This window comes from Cyrtonyx montezumae, unplaced genomic scaffold (genome assembly GCF_038088225.1).
Source record: "Cyrtonyx montezumae isolate F1298 unplaced genomic scaffold, pur_monq_1.0 scaffold_8, whole genome shotgun sequence".
Taxonomy (NCBI): Eukaryota; Metazoa; Chordata; class Aves; order Galliformes; family Odontophoridae; genus Cyrtonyx; species Cyrtonyx montezumae.
This window is the reverse complement of record NW_027072089.1, coordinates 110,147,843-110,164,446: the sequence shown is the minus strand read 5'-3', so window position 1 is coordinate 110,164,446 and position 16,604 is coordinate 110,147,843. Positions and strand designations below refer to the sequence as shown.

The 16,604-nt window shown below is 40.8% G+C and overlaps 2 protein-coding genes across 3 annotated transcripts in view; one reads left to right on the top strand and one right to left on the bottom strand.

The window, feature by feature from the left end:
• Window positions 1–1,442: 1,442 nt before the first annotated feature.
• On the top strand, window positions 1,443–6,395 carry BTD (biotinidase). Its single transcript, XM_065752519.1, has 3 exons — window positions 1,443–1,670; window positions 3,185–3,334; window positions 4,852–6,395. The coding sequence occupies exons 1-3, from the start codon at window positions 1,443–1,445 to the stop codon at window positions 6,034–6,036; spliced, it is 1,563 nt and encodes a 520-aa protein (XP_065608591.1). The 3' UTR covers window positions 6,037–6,395.
• Window positions 6,396–8,875: 2,480 nt separating this feature from the next.
• Window positions 8,876–16,604, bottom strand: part of ANKRD28 (ankyrin repeat domain 28) — a 106,691-nt gene continuing 98,962 nt past the window's right edge. For both annotated transcript variants that reach the window (XM_065753163.1, XM_065753162.1), the window contains exons 24-28: window positions 16,014–16,159; window positions 15,757–15,839; window positions 15,530–15,612; window positions 13,211–13,302; window positions 8,876–10,925 (exon numbers count right to left, since the gene is read on the bottom strand). In XM_065753163.1, coding sequence (XP_065609235.1) covers window positions 10,639–10,925; window positions 13,211–13,302; window positions 15,530–15,612; window positions 15,757–15,839; window positions 16,014–16,159 — 691 coding nt within the window. In that variant the 3' untranslated portion in view covers window positions 8,876–10,638. The remainder of the gene's footprint in view (window positions 10,926–13,210; window positions 13,303–15,529; window positions 15,613–15,756; window positions 15,840–16,013; window positions 16,160–16,604) is intronic.

The following is a 16,604-nucleotide window of genomic DNA, read 5'->3' as shown; positions in this document are numbered from 1 at the left end:
ATGTTACTTAGCAAATGCTATCTGGACGGATCCCTGCACACTTCAAATTGCACACTGCTGAGTACTGGATGAGATGGCACTTAGGAAAAAGGGGAGGGGGAGAAGAAAGAAAAGCTACACCAGTACTGAGGATTGGTTATCACCTGCTGTTCATTCTGGAATTGCAGTTAGTGTGCCTAAACTTTGTGGGTTTTTTTTTTTTTTTTTTTTAGGTAGAAAACTATTTTTGATGTGAAACAAATAAGAATAAAAATATGACTAGTTAAAAACTGATCTCTTTTTTTTCCCATTGAACTCCTCCTAACGAGAGCTAAAGAAAGGTCATCGTATTTGCTTTGGAAAAGTTCAGGGTGTCATGGGTCACAGGGGCTGCAAAACACAGTGTGTTTCAGCACATTTTTTTCCTGGATTAGTGTTACCAAAGAAGAAATATAATTAAAAAGTCAGTAACTGAACTTGAATACTGCAGGCTGTCAATATGTAGCATCGGCATGTCTCTCATTCATGCTCTCTCAACATCACTGATATCCTTCCAGACTCTGTAATTCTTCTTTTGTTTCTGCAAAAGGGAAGCATGAAAGGGATTTCTTCAATGAGAGAATACAACAGACGTGTGCTTTTCAAGGCAGTGTCTTTCTGGGTTGCTGCTGAGGTCTAGATTGAACAGATGGGCAAAGAATTCAATCTAAGAGAAGCTCAGTAATGCCAATTTTTTGTATATATATATATTTTTTCATTTTGTTTGTGTCCTTGTTTTATTGTTGTTACCACAAAGCACGTTACCTTACCTGTCTGCACTGTACAGGAGAAATGTGGCTCTGAACTGCACTCAATGTTGGAAAAAAAGCCAAATTAGTCCATTTATCACATGTGCAGAGTTGGAATGAAATGGGAATTCATGTTCCATCAGGAGAGCCATTTCCATGCAGAGAAAAAAACAGGTAAATGCAGAGGCAGTTTCAAATTCTTCTGGCAGTTACCCAGATCAATAAAGAGTTATATGTTGCTCCTTGTCTCCTAAATACAGTGTTCAAGTAGCTCTGGGAATCACTATGTGTAAACCACCATGGCTGCCAGCTGGGGGACAAAGTGCACGTTTGTGAGCTGCTGTTAGCTTTTCCCAGAGATACTTCAATACATGGTGCAACAGATCTGTAGATGAACAAGAACATTAACTGCAAAGGGAGATGGAGTGAGAAGGCAGTGCAACTGAATGTGTAGCAAAAAGGGTTTTTTTTAAAGCCACATCATAGGGTGAAGTTGTAGAAACAATACACACGTCTTTGTTCAGCAGTTTAAAAACAACACGCTCAGTTCAAACACTGCAAAGTCTCAGTTACACTCTGTATTTAATGTTACATTTAAGTTCCTGGCACAAGTTGTCACCGAAGCTCCCCCCTCTCCTCCACACCTGTTTTGTTGTTTTTTTTTACTCTAGATTTATGGCATACAACATGGTGGAGCTGTGCTGGAAGCTGGCTGTCTGCTTTCTCTGCTATCAAGCTGTCTCAGGAAGAGTGGAGGAGGCACGTTACGTCGCCGCTGTGTACGAGCATGAGTCCATCCTGAGTCCAAACCCAGCAGCCCTCGTTGATCGACGGTCTGCGCTGGAACTCATGGGCAGAAACCTGGACATCTACGAGCAGCAAGCAGTGGCTGCTGCAGGACAGGTAGTGGCTCAGCAGCAGTCGTGTGTGCCTTATGTATATACAGAGTAAGTGCTATTTGAGGATAATGTTTCACATTTGTGTTCCCAAGCAACTGCAGCCATATTTATATACAGAAGTATGCTCTGTTTTTTCAGACATTCTGACCTGCCAGCAGCTCTGAAAAAAAATCAGGCCCAATTAGCAGCTTGTCTGCCTCGAGTTATTCCAAGCTTGGAAAAACGTACCTATAGTTATTCAGTATAGGGAAATTAATGTTCTATTTTAATCTGGATGCCCAATTCCTTTCTGTTTTCTTCAATGGAATGTTTTTATTAGAAGATTTGTTTTCGGTCTTCGGCTTTGATTTTATTCCAGTGCTCTCAATGGAAATTCCTGCATGTTTCTGAACACTGAAGTTTAATGCCTTGGAAATGAATGTTCCACCATTAACAGCCTGGTGGAAGTAAAGTTTTCCATTCCTTTTCCCTTCCCTCCACAGGCTGGTACTCAGCCTAAATATATTCAGGGGATAGAGAGTGGTATTTCTGGCAGTTCTTACACAGCCTCCTTTCCCTTCCTCCTGAAGAAGTCCCAGTGTGGTTCTAGCCAGAGGAAGCAGGCTTTAGCATACCTATGCAGAGAAGTGACTTGCAAGTTACACAGATGTATTTTTTTTTGAACAGGAAGAACTTCCATTTCTGATTAACTTCAAAATGTGGATAATTTTTTTGTTGTTTTTGTTTGAGAAATTCAGGATACAAGGCCTTGCAGCCCTGAAGCACCAGAGCTATCTTTATGCATCACTGCATCTGAGATAACGTAAATTATCCCAAAGCAGTAGCAAAGATAGCAAGTTCGAACTGACTTTTGAGACTGATGCTTTATCTGATTGAAAAGGAATTAATATATTTTTTTTGTAAGAACAGCTGTCCCATCATTTTAGGCTGTGCCAACCCAGACCTGTGATGGCTGCATGGCCACTACAGCATGCACTGCTTCCGCAGCCAGACTGTCTCTGAAAACAGTACTGCTGCCAGTGCCTTCTCCAGCCCTATGAGCCTAACCAGGGTATATAAGCCACTCACATTGTGCTGCACCTTTGGCAAAGTTGCTGCACCTTTTCATAGACTTCATCCACAAATAGCACAGTTCTGAAAACAAAATTAAGTCTTTAACAGGTCTAGTCTTTAACCTGAACGATAATATTCTGTGACCCATGTAAACGGAGGCTATTTCTGCTAAGAATTTAGATGAAGTTTGCTCATATTTGCATGCCCCTAGAATAAAGACAAGTTGGTTATTTCTCAAGATAAACTTATCAGCCAAATTAAATGACTTTTTTTTTTAAACAGTTACACTGACTGCATTTGTTAATTGTTAAAGAAGTGATGTTTTCAAACTACATTCAAATCAAAATATACTTGAGTTATTCTTAACTTCCTCAGCTCTCTTTACCCAAAATATTGTCCTTTTTTCATTTTGTACTTATGTTGCTTTTGGTATTCTTACAAGACACACCTTTGTTCTACATACAGGGGGCACAGATCATTGTTTTTCCTGAAGATGGAATCCATGGCTTCAACTTCACCAGAAGATCAATTTATCCTTACTTAGATTTTGTTCCACACTCTGACTCTGTGAAGTGGAATCCATGCAGAGAGAAGTATTTGTTCAATGACACAGAGGTAAATATAGGAATGTTCTGTGGCACAAAGTGGAATAACTAAAAGCTAGCTCTGTGCTCTAAGTGCAGAGGAGAATTAAGGAAGAACTATTACAACTCATAGTTAGCAGACTGTTTGAATGGACTCAGTTTATGCTGGTTTCATTCCTAGCAGATTATTTTGGACGGATGCATGGAAGAGCTTCAGCTTGTTTATGTGTTCTAGGCTTCTGAACTCCAACCCCTCATGAAATGGCAGTCTAATAAGATACATCACAGGTAGTTTGGGATTTCACTTTGAACGCAGTTTCAATAAAACAGTATTGTACTATTGTCATTTCTGATACTTTCTTGTCACCCTGTTTTAATAGTCCAAGCATCCTATGGATGTAATGACTTGAGAACACTGTGACTCATTTGACTGTGTGTGAACTGATTAGCTCAAGTAACAGGAAAGGACCTGCAACAGTGTAAATGGATGTCACAACTTAACGTAGATGGAGTGAGATTACAGAAGAGCAAATTACCAGAATAGTGTTTTCATCTACTCCCCTGGACCTAATGGTAATTATTCCACACTTAGGAATACAAGCTGTTTATTCCTCTAATGTTACAGTAACCAATACACTGAAAATAAGTTTGTACCCACTGAGACAGCAGAACTTCTGTGCAAACCTCGCAGTGGTGAATTCTGACCTACTTTGGCCTATGAATCGTTACTACTGGTGGTCATACTCAAGCAAAGATTTAGTTTGATGTTCAGGTCCTATACTTGCAGTCTGCAATACTGGAAGTCTTTGCTGCAGTTAAGCAGGGTTCAGTACCCTTGTTGATGCACATTCTCATTTCAGCAGAACTGCAGAAAATCACATCAAAATGTGCTGAAGCTGTTTAAATATAAACACGTAGCTACAGCAGTACCCCATCAGAACCTAAAAAGCTCTTCAACAATATCTGCACAGTCTCGTATAAGGTGGCTGATAGATCTGGATGGAGTGGTGCTACGAAGAGAAATCCCACCTAAGGCTCCAGGCCTCAGTTAGTGAACTGTGTTCTTCCTGAGCACTGCACTTACCTTCTCAGCAACGTTACGTAGGTCAGGGATGAACCTTAGGAAAATGGTTTAAATTCTGATGGACTATTTGTACTTGTCCAGACTTAGCTTCAAACAGCTGCACTGTGGTGCATCAGGCTGCACAGTCTCACCTTGAAAGAAAATATACAGCAGTTAATGTATAGCTTTCTCTGTGCTGCAGCCTGTAACGTTCAGTATTTCTTTAGTGCAACTCAGCAAAAGGAGTTTACCTCTCTGCTTCTGTGAGTTGTAGCTAGTCATTCTTTTCTTAATAAGTTTAAGGTGAAAACTCTAAAGTAGTTGCAGGAACAAACTGCTGCAGGTCCAAATAATCAATGTTAGAAATGTGCTTTCTCAAGGTGTGCACAAAGCAGCTGTCTTATGGTGTCTTAAAGCCACTGACGTTCCAGCAACGGTCAGAAGCTGCCGAAGTGAAACGTCCTCTCTGTGTCCTGGTTCTCTAGGTTCTTCAGCGTCTGAGCTGCATGGCACTGAACAACAAAATATTCCTGGTGGCAAACTTAGGCACTAAGCAGCCCTGTGAGCACACTGACCCTCGCTGTCCTCGTGATGGAAGGTACCAGTTCAATACCAACGTGGTGTTGGACGATGCTGGCACGCTGGTAGCCACGTACCGTAAACACAACCTGTACTTCGAATATGCTTTTGACACCCCTCCAGAGCCCGACTATAAGCTCTTTGACACCCCTTTTGCTGGCAAGTTTGGTATGTTTACGTGCTTTGACATACTCTTCTTTGAGCCTGCAGTGAATCTCATCAGACAATTCAATGTAAAGCAAATTGTGTATCCAACTGCCTGGATGAACCAGCTCCCGCTCCTGTCCGCTGTGGAATTTCAACAAGCTTTTGCAACAGCTTTCAATGTCAATATTTTAGCAGCTAATATCCACCACCCTACTCTGGGCATGACAGGGAGTGGCATATACACTCCAGTCCAATCATTTATCTACCACAACATGGAAAGTTACGGTGGCAAGCTCATAGTAGCAGAAATTCCCGTGATTAGCACAGATTACAAAACTGATCTGGAGCGTAATGAAAGATTTGGAGGGGACATACATCATTCATGCAGTACTTTTACAAGTACCTCAGTGGACGGCCAGGTTTGCTTCACGGAAGGACAGGAGGCCCCTGGCAAAGAATCAGAAGAAGGAAACGAATGGTTACCTCCCCTTTTCTATGCAGAAATGATGTATGACAATTTTACTTTTGTTCCTCTATGGGCAGAAAAAGGAGAACTTCAGGTCTGCGCCAATACTCTTTGTTGCTACTTGAAGTATAGGAGAGATGTTTTAACTGATGAATTATACGCTTTGGGAGTTTTTGATGGGCTCCATACAGTGAATGGCATATACTATGTCCAGGCCTGTGCATTAGTGAAGTGTGGAGGTCTCAGCTTTAGCACTTGTGGACAGGAGGTTACAGATGCCACTGCTCTGATAGATTTCCAGCTGTGGGGGAATATGAGTACTCCTTATATCTTTCCTTTACTGCTGACATCTGGCATCACCTTGGACTTTGCTGATCACATGGGTTGGAAAAACGACCACTATTTCTTAAGCAAAAATAGAACCACTCATGGCCTACTGACAGCTGCTCTGTATGGACGATGGTATGAAAAGGACTAGCACAGATATTTAACTGAATCAGAAAAGCACTCGGATTTTCAGAGTGTGTATCTTAACGGGAACTGTTGAACATCTGCACTTCAGGATCTCCAGGTATGTTATGTGACTGTCTAATTAGATTCTACATTTGAAAAGATGACCGAATAAACCATAGTGTGCATCTTGGAAGCTTCTGTCATTCCATAAGTAAATGAATTGCGCTGCAAACGTAAAGGCTTGTTACAATGCGTTGAGATGTTTCAGATGAGGAAAATCATCTCGTTTCAACTGAATTCTCCCCTTTTAATTTAATTCTTTGGTTCTCTGGGGTCTTGGTGGGGATGGAAATGAAAGGAGTGGAAAACTGTTACAAAAGGAAGAAAAAGAGGAAAGGGAACGCACAAATACATGCGAGAAAATAGATATATATAGCTTGAGTGGTGTCGGGTTCTGATGTGTGGTTAGAGCACTGAGGTTTTCTCCTCACTCTCACCTCCCTTTTTCCCTCCCATCTGAAATCTCTGTAACGTACTGGCCACTTGCTTGGCTGAGTGCAACCTCACTCAGTTATCTCATATACTTTTAACAGTAACTAAGTAAATGTTACACCACTGTTAACATCTGTGAACAACCAGTCTGGGAAGGGGCGTATCAACTGCTATACTGAAACACCATCTATCTTAAAGAGCTTGAATAACAGTCTGGCAAGGGGGATATAGCAGTCCCAGCTACTGATTTAAAATCAGCGTTTTAATCCTTATCTGAAGGAATTTTTCTCCAACCATCCATCAACTTCTGCAGCACATTACAGGAAAAAGAAGCTGTCACAAGTCACTGAGAGAGGACTGCAAGTGGCCATAAAGACTGGTGAATCTCGGACTGAAGGACTGATAGGAATTTCCTGGATAAACTTCAAGAATTGCAATACTTGCTGTTTTTCAACTGATCTTCAAGTGTACTCTACTGAGCTGAAGTGTAGCTCAGTGGAAGTGGTGGTCGAAGTCTGAACTACTGATTAGGACATGATGAAGGCCATTCTGTCCTGTGCTTCTACAGCAAAAACACAACGGCCTCTGCACTGAGAAGCGCCATCAGCAGTCACAGAGTGGGCAGTGTGAGGAGAGTGCTCTGGCAGCTGCAGCCAGGGAGTGCCACCGAGCTCCTTCCCCTCAGCCCTGCGCCTCCTAGCAAAGAGCACCCCCTCCACTTCTGCAGAACTGCTGCTTCCTTTTCATTTAGCTTTCTGCTTTTATGAGGTGAACCTCACTGCTCCAAATACAGAGTCAGGATTATAAACTCCCCTGACACATCTGGCACTGTTGAAATGTTCCATGATGAACCACGTGATTAAACTTCTCACAACTATTTGCCAGACAGCAATCCTTGGAATGGTATTCGCTTCTGCCTACAAGGTTCTACTGAGCTCTCTCTCAGACTAGAATATATGCAGAAGACTTTATCTGGATTATTACAGCATTTGTTGCTTTTAAATGGACAGAATCTAAGGGAGCTAATTCTTCTTAGAAACAGGATTATGGGGCTGAAGAACCTACAAACATTACCAGTTGCACATGAGGTAACAGCTTTGGGGTCTTTAGTACCCACTGTCCAGATATGAACTGGAGCACAACTTTTATGACTGTTCTGGAGAAATCCAGGTGCTGGCTAAGCAGTAATAGGAAATAAATAAGTAGGAGGGGAGACTTGACTTGATATGACATTACAAGAAAAACCTTGATTACAGACTCCTGAAAGGGGAGGAAAAAGGGCAACAACAAATATAAGGAAGAAAAAAGATAGATTCTTGTGACGAGATCAAGCATTTACACAAACACAGCACTCTCTGAAAACAGCAGCTCTGTCCAGTAAGTTCTGTGCTAACCTGGCAACTTCTACTGCATGACATTTATCCTGAGAACTGAATAACCCATAAAACACAGCAGCAGTCAGGGTGCACGCAGAGCTGATCAGAGCTGGTTGATGTCATTACTGAAGTCCCTTTATGTTTTCCAGTATGAAAAGTCTTTATTTTACCCTAATGCACTGCTTCAGTGGTCCAGCTGTGCCATCCTGCTCCCTCCTCCCTGACCTCTCATTAGGAAAGCAGTATCTGACAAGAGTAGTGTGTTTTTGAAGCAAACGTTGTTCCATTTCAGGAATCAGATCATTTTCTAGTAAGAGTCCCAGTTACCATTTGGGAGGCACAACTACTGTCCTACCCTGTATGAACATTCACACGAACAGAGATCTCCAGGCTCACTGGATAAACTCCACAGATGAGACATACACACAACTCTGAATCCCGAAATGAAGTTAGCAGCTCTTGTAGTAAGAATCAAGCAGCTTCAAAACTGGACAGCTTCATTAACAGAAACATTTCACTGTTACCTTTCGCACAGTGCAGGTGCTGCTTGCCGTTGTGATGCACGTGAGGATGGCTGGATCCATGCTGTTTCGACCTCGGTATTTGAACAGATGGGGTGAATCTCAGTGCAGGCCAATGGGGATCTCCTGAGCTGCCTGCTCGCTCGGCCAGAGCACGTCAGTCACTCCCACGAAGCTGTGCACTCTTGAGAGAGTTAGAGGGAAGAAAACAGAGCGCCATCACCCTGAAGTCATCTAATTCTGCTGGAAGACAAACGTACTGCGTATGCAAACAACGAGCACAGGCACAAATGGTTAAAGCAAGACTTAAAAGAAAGCCTAGAGGAATAATGAACTCATCTAACATTTCAAGTTCCTATGAGCTCCAATAACTCACCTCCAGTTGAGGATTACAAAGCCGTTGCGAAGCAGATTTTATACATTCTAACAGTTCAACAAGGGACTCTGCCATTAATGCTTAACAGATACAAATAGATTATTCCTTAGAACTCACATTTGAGTTTTATTATACTCCGTAAAATATACAAGAATCTTGAAGTACTGAAAGAGTGCAGGTAAATACAGTATTCAAGCAGTCACTATTTCTATGTACATGCTCATTAATTCTTCAAAAAAAAAAACCCCACAAAATTATCAAATAGATCAAAATATTGTCCCGTGTTTCCACATTATGTTCAGAAAACCAGCTGATAATTTACAATATCATAAAGATTTCCAGTTTCACAATACAAAAAGGATAAAAAGGAAATTCAAATCAGTTTGCAGTAATTTATTTGTACTTCACCAGGACACGCAAGGACTCCTTGCTTGTACATAAGCCATTTCACTTGAAAAGTAACAGCTGTAGTTAAAGCAGAGCCAAATAAAGTAAATACTTGTATTTAACAGATGAGACTTGAGCTTGCTTATGTCAGCTTTTCATTCTTCAGGCAATTAAAAAAATGCAGTAGTCTGTTATAAATTAAAAACAAAATAAAGACCTTGGGGTGAGTCTGAACTACATACCAGGGACCTGCTTCTGCTGCTCATTTCCTAAGCGGGGCACTACAAAGATACACGGCTCTTCCCACAGACCAGACACTGTACTTCTTTCTAATAGGGAAATATACTTTTAAATTCACCTCCCCCTCCCCCGGTAACTCCAGGATCTGTTAAAAATAAAAGTGGTAGGGACATACAGTTTGAACTCTACGTACAATTTTTTCGACGTAAGGAAGCGGACAGATTGTTGGAAAGAACTCTCAGTCACAACGGGGTCACGGAGATGCTGCCACTCCTTTTATGCAGTTTCACAGTTTCCATGTTACTCACGTATTTTAAATTAAAAAAAATAATAATTCAAACCACCGAAGTTAAAAAGTCTAAAACTGTGCAACAATGACCGTTCCCCTCCCCCGTCTCCCACCCTTCCCTTGTTTATTACACTGTACATTTTTCACCCTGACTTCACCTTGTTAGCTGGTTTAGTTTTAGTGTTAGAAAAGTATGACAAGTTCCATTTTCATGTTGCCTAAAAGAAAAAGGAAACAAAACTGAAAAATACATCTGCTTTCTCTCATGGTACATTTAATAGTGTCGGAAGGCTTTTAGATAGGAAACAACAACAAACAAAATCCCAACACTTAAAACCAAATCTAAGCTCCTTTCCCAGAAGTAATTAAGGTTTGGTTAAAACAATTTCTCAAAGAATCTATTCCAGTTCTCACAAAAAAGGTACTTAATTAAAAACAAAACAAAAAAATCTTTTAAGTTATTTGGTCCTTTGGCAATTTGCAGCACAAACAATGCCTACTGTACCAAACGCTTTTATTGCCTTCAAAATGATTTTCGTTTATTGACAATATTTAAATCTGGCATCCTCTGTGTTGCACAGCAGTGTCGTTCCTTTACATCAGGGAGTGCTCCCCATCTGCAGAAGTTACTCCTGGCAGCGGACACAGAATGGTGGAGCAGTTAAATAAAGCAGTTTTGACATTCTTTTTATTTATTCTTTTTTTTTTTTTTTGCCATGGGTTCCAAGAATTTATTCAAGAATTTCTGCTTCTTCTGCAAAATATGCTCTTAAAAATCCTTCTAGAGTCTCATGGATTTTTTTTTTATATGCAACCACAATAAAAAGCATCTTCTGAAGGTCTGTCCTCTTTTTGTATTCAAATTCTGACAGCTTTTTTCAAAAGCACAGATGTGGTGCCCCTTCCAGCCTCAGGGGTCATGCTCCAGCCCTACAAAATGCAGCGTTCAATAGGTCTCAGAATCTGAGTCATTGAGTTCGTCTTCTTCTGTGTACGGGTAGCCATCCTCCCTGCCAATGTTGTTGAAAGTACAGTAAGAGCTATGATCGCTCGTCATGATTGGCAAGGAATCGAAGGTGACAGTTTTAGAGGTGTTGGTGTAATGATTAATGGCATTGAATGTAAGGGAAGGTAATGTGCTGCTCGACGAAACGGGCATCATCGTGGCCAGGATGAGTGCAAGGCAATCGGCCACGTCCTTGTTGGGTGCACAGGCCAGAGCTGGTGTGTAACCTGCAAGCCAAGAAAAACAAAACCATAATGTACACATCTGTCCAAGGTCATGTCATCTTTCCGCCGCAGAAACGTTTCATCTCACTTAGTTCTGTGCTGTGACGTAACATCAAATACATTATACATTACTTGTGGGTTTGTTAGTTCACAGCTTTCAGTTACAAAACCATCCCAGAAGTCAGCGTTCTTTGGAACGGAGACGCCAGGGCTTTTTAAACGGATTGGCCAACCAGAGCAGCCTGGCTCTGGAAATGGTGAGGTCAGCTGGGCAAGGGGATGGGAGCGCACTCCCCAGAGTGTCACTGCAGAAACTATAGCACTGTGTGAAATACTTCTTCATACGAAAGGTTCCCTACTGCTTTTCACTGCAGACAGCATGAGCACAGGTGCAGGTGACACCTAGTTCTGCAGAGCAGACACGCTGATGGCCACACACGTTTGAGAGCCTGCCTACTCCCAGTTCACAGCCTGAAGGTGTACAGCACCCAGGTTTGAAGTTACTCATCTGCATTTCGTAACGCATGGCTTTATGGTAAGCCACACGACGACCTTCTGTCCACACACTCAGGAGACATGAACACTGAGGCAATGCTCAGTTCACCAGGACTGCAACTACCGAGGAACTGCCTTTATTGAAGAAATGACCCAGGTGGGGTTTTAGGACACGGTTCAGAAATAGTTACCATGGGGTTAAACCACAATGTACAATTACACAGAATTTTTAAGCAGGGAGACAGGCTCCTGATGGGAATTCATCGTGGCTAGAATGTAAGGAAACAACAAGCAAGGGACAATCCTGGCTTAAACAGCCCAGAGTCAACAGCAACAGTCTGCAGAAGCAATGGGAGAACCGGGCATTCCAGATGTGTAAGGCAGCACTCGTGCGTCTCTGGAACACAGCATCCCACTTTGTTGTGAAAAAATAAAACTGAAGGTCAACAGAAAGATGAACTGACAGACTTGTTTCTGTTAAAAACCCTCCAAAGCCCAGAACTTACACTAACATTTCATTTTACATCTCGAGCTTCTATAACTAGGGATGAAATACCACATGTTTATTCTTTCTCTTGCTCTCTCACAGCTCAAAGCATTCACTCTGAATACTCTCAAGGCTGCATGAGGTTCCATAAGCAATGTAATAGCTATTAGAAATGCTAGGAACCACGGAGAGGAACTAGAATTAGGCAGCACCGAGGAGCTGCTTTAAATTTAAAATATTAGCAGGTTTAAAGAGAAGTGTAAATGTTAGTTCCATCCCCTGGCTGACAGTGAACTGCGACTTCTGTGTGAACAACTGTTACAGCACAGATCCTCCTCAGCATGGCACTGACGCCGTGCACATGAAGAACCCACAGAAAATATAGATGGTATCTCCAGCTGGCACAACTGTGATGAGAAGCTAGAAGTCAAAGACAGATGTTTTCCCATCTTTTATCCTAGGGCGTTCCGTTCAGCAGTTACCCTTTACCCTATTTTAGGGGAGGAACGATCCTTGTATCACTCACGTCAATTTAAGCAGTGCAATTTGAGAAGCCCTGTAAAAGGAAGGTCACAGCAAACATCAAGAGAGGACAAGCTTTCCAAAATGGAAATCTAAGTTGAACTATTAATCAGGCGTGCCCTTTCTGGAAAAAACAAAGAGAAAAAAATCCCACAAAAATGTAACGAAACAAGAAAACAACCACTAAAAAATAACAACCCAAAAAACAACTACTGCTTTTAGTCACAAGGCATATTGGAGTCATACATTTCATATGTGAAAATGTGCAAAGAAGTCAGCAGGCCTCGTGAACTTTTGTCCTTACAAGGTGTGGGATTTATTCTCTGAGACTTTTCTAATTCCGTTATTTTTCTTACATGCAACAAAAAGCTCTAATGACCCAGAAGCTCGAGACCCAGTAACTGAGATCTGTAGTTCACACTTGCATGGAAAAGAGAACAAAACGGTACATCAACCCAGACAAAATGGGTGGCCACTCCAGCCAGCTTAACAAGTGACCTTCAGCATTACTTTTTTTCTGTTTCCAACACACCAGAGCCAGTGTATTCACAATATATGCACTGTCAGACCATATACTTCAACCAAAAATTTCTACACCATCAGCTGCATTGTTCTGAAAACTTTGCTTCCCCTCCTCTAAAATGACCGATCACCAATATACTGTTTTTTCTATGGGGAAACCTACTGGAAGGTTCATATGAAATTTCCACATGGTTATTGCATTCGGTGAGTTGAGCTGAAAAGCATAGCTGCTATGGGGAAACAAAGTTAAATTCATTCTTACCGTTTTCATCCACAGCAAGTACACTTGCTCCCTTTCCTAACAGTTCTTGAACTACAACTGTTAGTCCATTTCGAGCAGCGACATGCAGAGGTCTGTGAAGACAAACAAAGTGGTATATAAAGCTTAGAACAAAATATAATACACAAGACAGATAGACTGCATCTACTTAAATGATTACTGATGTATTTTATTTACACATTATCCAAGTACAGGAGATACAAAACCAAGACAGGAAAAAAGCAAAGCTATTTTCTTGCTGCAGAGAAACTACACAGTAATAACTCTATTTTTTTTTTCTTTTTTCTAATGGAACCACATGTGAGGAAGTAGCTGCTGGAAATGATCACAATAACAAATCAGAGTCACCTATACCTTCCCATTAATAAATCCTTCACTAAACAGTTTTTAATAGACTGAAATCTACTATGTCACTGGCAATAATCATTAGAAAACAAATATCACTATGTTATTTTATTGCATATTAATGCTTTCAAGAGACACAGAAGCACTGCATCAATCTGCCTTCCAGAAACCACTACACTCCTTTGTGAATAGAGATGAAGAATTCAGAACACATAAAGCAAGAAGAACAAATTACTTTTGAAAACCTCAAACTATTAACCATCTCAAGTGTGGTGTTTTCATGTATCAAGGGAAGTGTAAGTTTACCTCAGCTGCTCTAATTATACCTTTTAAAAATGCAATAGTTTTCCTGAATTGATTCCCACTGGTTTAAAGAAACCCTACCAGCACTCAGCAGGAAACAATCACCAGCTTCATTCCACTCGGATTTCTACTGCTCTTCACTCATTCCGAGCTTCTTACAGTTGTTTGCATTAACTCTGAACTCTATTTTGATTTGAAAACAAGTGAAATGTAGAAGACAAGAACAGGAGAAATTGTATCTATGGTGCTTATGTTGAAGTGCTAAAATTCAAGAACAGATGCAAACCACAGATACAATGAAAGATGTGAAAAATCACTTTAATACAGAGCCAAAAACTGCTCATCTTGCCTCTGCGTAGGAATGACATTGTTTACGATGAAAGCAGTTTAAAGTCCATTTAGTTACTGAGAAGCGTGTGCTCCACCAGTAATATTCTGAACAGCTGCTGAAACCTACACAAACATTTTATGGAGGTGCAGATATGTACCTGATGTTTCCCATAACAACTGGTGATCAGACCAGAGGAGCCAAGGCATGCTGAGGTGTGCCACAGTACACAACAAAAGCAGAGGAAGGAGTCTTACTGTCTCAACTCCTTGCTTCAAGCAGATCTCTGAGAACAGTCAGTAAAACTGCAGGGGTTTGAACTTGACAGATTCCAGAAGGGATGCAAGGCCAGAGAAATGCACAAGTTGCTTGTAAGTTTTGGTGTTATCTAAGTGGTCTGTGTGATAAACATTACTAAAGCAATAAAGAATTTTGTGCATAATTTAGCTAGGTATCAGATGTCACATGTTGCCTACAACACAAATACATTCTTTAAAAGTAAAAAAAAAAAAGAATGTAGATGAGGTATTTTATTTGCTCATTCTGAAGCATGTTCCACAATATGACTTACACATTGTAAGCTTTCTCTATAATGGTGCTAACAAAACAGGCTTGATGGTAAATCCTCAGGAAGCACTGAGAATGAATCCTGAGGGTGGTCGGGCATGGAACAGCCATCTCAGGGCAGCGGTCACGGCTCCATAGTGCTGGAGATCAAGGAGCACTTGGACAATGCTCTCAGACATAGGGTTTGAGTTTTGAGTGGTCTGATGATCCACCTTTTTGGGTCCCTTCCCACTTGGGATATTGAGAATATAATGTAGAATGACAGAATAATACTGAATAGAAAATGAACTCTTCCATCTCAGTAATAGATACATTTTACTAACAGCAAGCACTGGAATAACACAAGCACACTTAGCTACATTTCCATGGCTAGCTGTGAAGAAAAAACCTTTGTGTGCCTCCAATTAATTTAAGATACATTTTAATGAATTTTAATTGAAAAATTAAGTCATTTGTAAAACAAATATATGGGTTTACAGATAATCTGAGTGGACTGCAGTTATCTCCCACAGGATTCCCTGAACCACAAGACATTAAGATTTATTTCTCATCCTTTTCACTCAGATAACACTAGAAGTTCAAGTTTGAACAACACACTTCACTTCCCAATGGTTCAACTTCTGGTATTAGGCAATTCAAACAAAATTCAATCAATTTAGGAAAAAAAACAACCAACCCCGAATAATTCTCTTTATAAGTAAGCTTTAGCAGAAAGTCACCAAAAAGGAATCTGAAAAACACTCTCTGCTGATACGTACGTTTGCAAGGCTGCATTGGTGGCATTGATGAGGTTTCTGTCCGTAATCTTCTCCAATATTAACAAGGCACTAGTTTCATGACCCTTAACACAGAACAAACATTTGTTACATAACAAATAATCTTCAAAAATAAAAATAAAAAGCTTTGAACGCCTGTCCAAAGTAACAAGTTTTTAATAGGAAACAATGCTTGACAAAGTACTGCTGAGGTCAGAGTACGCACGCACCTTGCTGCAAGCCAAATGGAGTGCTGTGTTCTTACAGCTGTCTTGCAAAGTCAGATCAGCCTTAGCACTGCTAACCAGCACCTCTGCAGGAAATGAAGGTTCGTATTAACTGAAAGCACATGCTGTAAAATGTTAATAGTTTACATTTGTGCAAAATGAACATCTTGTTTTGACAAAATATATCCACAATAATAAACTGATGAAGGCAACCTCATCTGTGGTAAGATCACACTTAGCAGCAGAAACAGATTCTTTACCAACAGTATTCGTCTGTCCATTCTCTGCAGCCATCATTAAAGGTGTTTTCCCAGAAGCATCTATAGCATTTACTTGAGCGTTGTGACTGAGTAGAAGCTGTAGACACTCAACATGATCTGTAAAAGCTGCTGCATGAAGAGGAGTCCTGAAACAGATCACACGGTCACGCTCAGCTGTGCTTCCTACTCGATCCACACTGAGTGTGCTCAGACCTGACCACAGGTATGAAGACCAGGCCCTCATTCCCACTGATCAGCTGGGATCAGGCATGTTAAAAGTTGTGACTGGTGCCTTCCAGAAATCACCTTCAAGTTTCAAATATATAACCGTGTAGTTCATAGTACAGATACAATTTGAGTCAGAGAAAAAGAAGTAAGCATACAATTATACCCATGAAGTGATGCAGTTTTAACCATGCCTACACAACAAAAAGCCAATTCAAGTTTATTGAATCAGAACTAGATTAAAAAAAATCTCAACTTTTTTCCTCATTCAGAATTTAAAATGATCTTCAAAGAATAAAAAGGGGGGAGTAGGAACAAATCGAAGTGGTCATAAAAAAACACAAACAACAACATTTATTGAGGCAA